The 3,628-nt window shown below is 38.8% G+C and overlaps 1 protein-coding gene and 1 long non-coding RNA gene across 2 annotated transcripts in view; one reads left to right on the top strand and one right to left on the bottom strand.

Moving 5' to 3' along the window:
* Positions 1–1,090, top strand: part of LOC107667362 (uncharacterized) — a 5,771-nt gene extending 4,681 nt beyond the window's left edge. The window contains exon 2 of the long non-coding RNA XR_001631784.1: positions 866–1,090. This is a non-coding gene — a long non-coding RNA (uncharacterized LOC107667362). The remainder of the gene's footprint in view (positions 1–865) is intronic.
* Positions 1–1,735, bottom strand: part of LOC107667361 (uncharacterized) — a 20,292-nt gene extending 18,557 nt beyond the window's left edge. The window contains exon 1 of the mRNA XM_016458995.1: positions 1,057–1,735. Within this exon, the coding sequence (XP_016314481.1) occupies positions 1,057–1,654 (598 nt within the window). The 5' untranslated portion in view covers positions 1,655–1,735. The remainder of the gene's footprint in view (positions 1–1,056) is intronic.
* Positions 1,736–3,628: the final 1,893 nt, after the last annotated feature.

The raw sequence follows: 3,628 nt of genomic DNA on the forward strand, positions 1-3,628 counted from the left end.
CAGTAGTCATATTACTCTCCACTGTAACTGTATCTCCAATAAACTCAACTTCTTTGACTAAAACACTAGCTTCACAGATGTTCTCTTCTGTTGCTTCTTCAAATGCTGTTGAGTCAAATGTTTTGTTTTCTAAGTGTCGTTCTGTGTCTCCCTCTGCTGGCACTATTTCAACATCTCCAGTATTTTCCTGGGACCCTGCATGAGTTTTTGGGAGGGTTTGTGATTCTGAAATGTCACAGATACTCACTGCAATATACCTAGATTCATCTGGACTGGGTTCATCCTCCAAGCTGAAGATTTCTTTCTCATTATGTTCTTGTCTTTGTCCTTTATTCCCTTTGAGAGGTCTACGAGTTGAGCCCATTTTTCTCTTATGAATAACTGGACTTGATTTTGAGTGTACCTCTTCTCTGTGAGAAACTGTAGGAATGATGCTGATGTCACTTTGTATAAGAATTGTGTCTGTTTCTCCTGAAACTTTTTCCTCAGCATTTTCAGATATTTTCAATGCTTCGATGTGTGCATCAGGAGAAGTATGAAGAAAATCTGACTCCGTAGTCATATTACTCTCCACTGTACCTGTATCTCCAATAACTTCAACTTCTCTGACTAATGTCACACTAACATCATTGATGTTCTCTTCTGTTCCTTCAGCTTCACTAGTTGTTGAGTCAAATATTTTGTTCTGTGATTCAATTTTTAATTGTAAGTCTTTGTCTTCCTCTGCTGCCACTTTTTCAGCATCTCCAGCATTTTCCTGGGACTCTTCATTCAGTTTCATGAGGGTTTGTGATTCTGTGATGTGACAGATACTTATTGCAATGGATTCCTCAGATGTTAAGTCTGAACTACATGATGACTGCAGGTCAGCGGATTCAGACCCTTCAACAGGACCAACATCATTCTTCTCGCATACTTCCATCTCCTGTTCTTTAGCTCCATCTTTTAAACTTTGTAATGTAGATTCATCTAGACTGGGTTCATCCTCCAAACTAATTGTTTCTTTCTCTACATTGATCATACCTTCACTGTCAGGTGTCTCATTTTCATCATGATGTTCTTTTTCTTTTCTTTGTCCATGTTTCCCTCTGAGAGGTCTACGAGTTGAGCCCATTTTTCTCTTGTGAATAACTGTGAATTCTGAGTGTGCCTCCTCTCTCTGAATATCTTCAGGAATGATGGTGGTGTCACTTTGCTTGGGAATTGCATCTGTATCTTCCTGAACTTCACACTCAGCATTGTCAGATACTATTAATGCTTCCTGTTTTGCATTAGAGGAAGTGTCATTTTGAATAAAATCTGACCCAGTAGTCATATTACTCTCCACTGTAACTGTATCTCCAATAAACTCAACTTCTTTGATTAAAACATTAGCTTCACAGATGTTCTCTTCTGTTGCTTCTTCAAATGCTGTTGAGTCAAATGTTTTGTTTTCTAAGTGACGTTCTGTGTCTCCCTCTGCTGGCACTATTTCAGCATCTCCAGTATCTTCCTGGGACAATGCTTGAGTTTTTGGGAGGGTTTGTGATTCTGAAATGTCACAGACACTCGCTGCAATATATCTAGATTCATTGTCCAAACTGAAGATTTCTTTCTCATCATGTTCTTTTCTTTGTCCTTTATTCTCTTTGAGAGGTCTACGAGTTGAGCCCATTTTTCTCTTATGAATAACTGGACTTGATTTTGAGTGTGCCTCTTCTCTGTGAGAATCTTTAGGAATTATGCTGTCACTTTGCATGAGAACTGTGTCTCTTTCAAGTAATACTTGCAGGTTTGTATCAGAGGATGTATCAGTTTGCTCCTCTGTTAATTCTCTGTTTTGCTCTGGGTTTTCTGATTCACTATCATTATACACAGTGTCCACATCTGATATCACAATGGGTTCTGCATCCATCTCCTTAATTCCTTCTGTTCCTTCACTTCTCCCATCGCCTCTATCAAAAGCTGCATTCTCAGATTCTACACTGAAAAGTATTCCTTCACTTTTCTCATTCACATTTTCATGTGAGTCATAGCCTTCTTTATCAGGAGATTGCATGAAGAGTTGTTGGTGTGCGCGAGATCTTGTATCTGTTGCTGAGTCTTTAAAACTAAACATTTCCTCTGTCTTTGAGGTCACACCATTACCTGCAGCAGTCTCTTTTTTGCCTTTTCTAACCTCATCAGTTTCTAGCATCTTCCCAGCATCATCTTGTAGTGGACTGTGTGTTTGAGATCTATTCGATGAATATTGCTCTTTTTCCTTATATAGCTCCTCTTTTTCAGCTGAAACTTCACACGGTTTCTGGTGTGAAATCCAAATGGTCTCTGTGCTTGTTTCTCCGTCTTTTTCATTATCTCTTACATCCATTATTATTTGTGTTACATTGTGATCTCTTACATCACCCTGGCCTGTAATTTCAAATGCATTGTCTGTTTCAGATCCTCTTTGATCACTCGTATTCTCATTTTCTCTCGCAGCTAAAATTTGGGGATCTTTATTTTCTTCCAAAATACATTCTAAATCAGTCAGAGTATCACATGTTACTGAAGCAACATCACAAACATTACTTTCTTGTTTAATTTCCATATGAATCTCTTGCGTTTCATCAACAGCATCACTCATCTCATGTGGTAAATTGGTTGCTGTGGGTTCTGCATGGCTAATATTAGGCAAAGGCACATCATAACTTCTACTTCCTCCCACTATAAGTTGAGCCATAGAACAATCGCAGTTATTATCTAGAGTAGCTATGTCATGTTGCTTTAATGAAGATTCTTGATCATTTATAGAAAGTTCCTCTTTCTGTTTTAAAACCTCCTCATTGGCTTCTGTGTTTACATCTCTAAAGTTGTAAGATGTGTTTGTATCTTTTCTTGTATCAGGCACATGTTGGCTGTTATCACTTAAATGACTTTCTGCTTCTTTCCAAACTTTGTTTACAAAATCCTCAGTGTGTGAACCAAACTTAAAACCCAATCCCTCGTTGAGTAATGGAGTTCCATGGTGGCTAGATGTTTCAGGTAGGGGCTTTTCTGAATCAACAAGGGGAAAAGCAACTGATTGGTTCATAGTTTCAGTTCCTGCTGAAACATCAGGCTCTTTCAGCTCAGCTCTCTCAGCCAACAGAGACTGATTTAAAACCAAAGCTGATTCTGTGTGAGACGATGAAACATCTCTTGCCACATCATCCCATGTTTGCGCCATCTCTTCTGACATGAACTTTGCTTCGCCTATGACTTCTGCTTTACTTCCATTCTCTGTCATGTTTCTTGAATGTTCTTGCACACCTACATTGTCACTGTTTTTCCCTCCGAGAGGCCTGCGGGTTGAGCCCATCCTTCTTTTTTGTCCAGAGGTACTGGCTATTGGGATTTCTTGGTGACTAAGTGTTTTTGGTTCATCAAACATGACTGAATCCTTCCGCAACAAATCACTTTCAGCTACTGTGACATCAATAGAATGGACAGATGGTACCATTTCCTCGTCTATAGGCATATCACTTACAACCTCATGTGAATAAGATGTTATTTCTTGATAGTGGATTGCATCTTTTTCTTCATTTTCTAAAACCGCAAACATAAGAGTTGTTCTAGGCTCCTTTCTCAATCTAGAACTTTTTGTCTGAAGGGATAAATCAGAAGGAAA

Source organism: Sinocyclocheilus anshuiensis, unplaced genomic scaffold (genome assembly GCF_001515605.1).
Source record: "Sinocyclocheilus anshuiensis isolate Anshui unplaced genomic scaffold, SAMN03320099.WGS_v1.1 scaffold964, whole genome shotgun sequence".
Classification (NCBI taxonomy): domain Eukaryota; kingdom Metazoa; phylum Chordata; class Actinopteri; order Cypriniformes; family Cyprinidae; genus Sinocyclocheilus; species Sinocyclocheilus anshuiensis.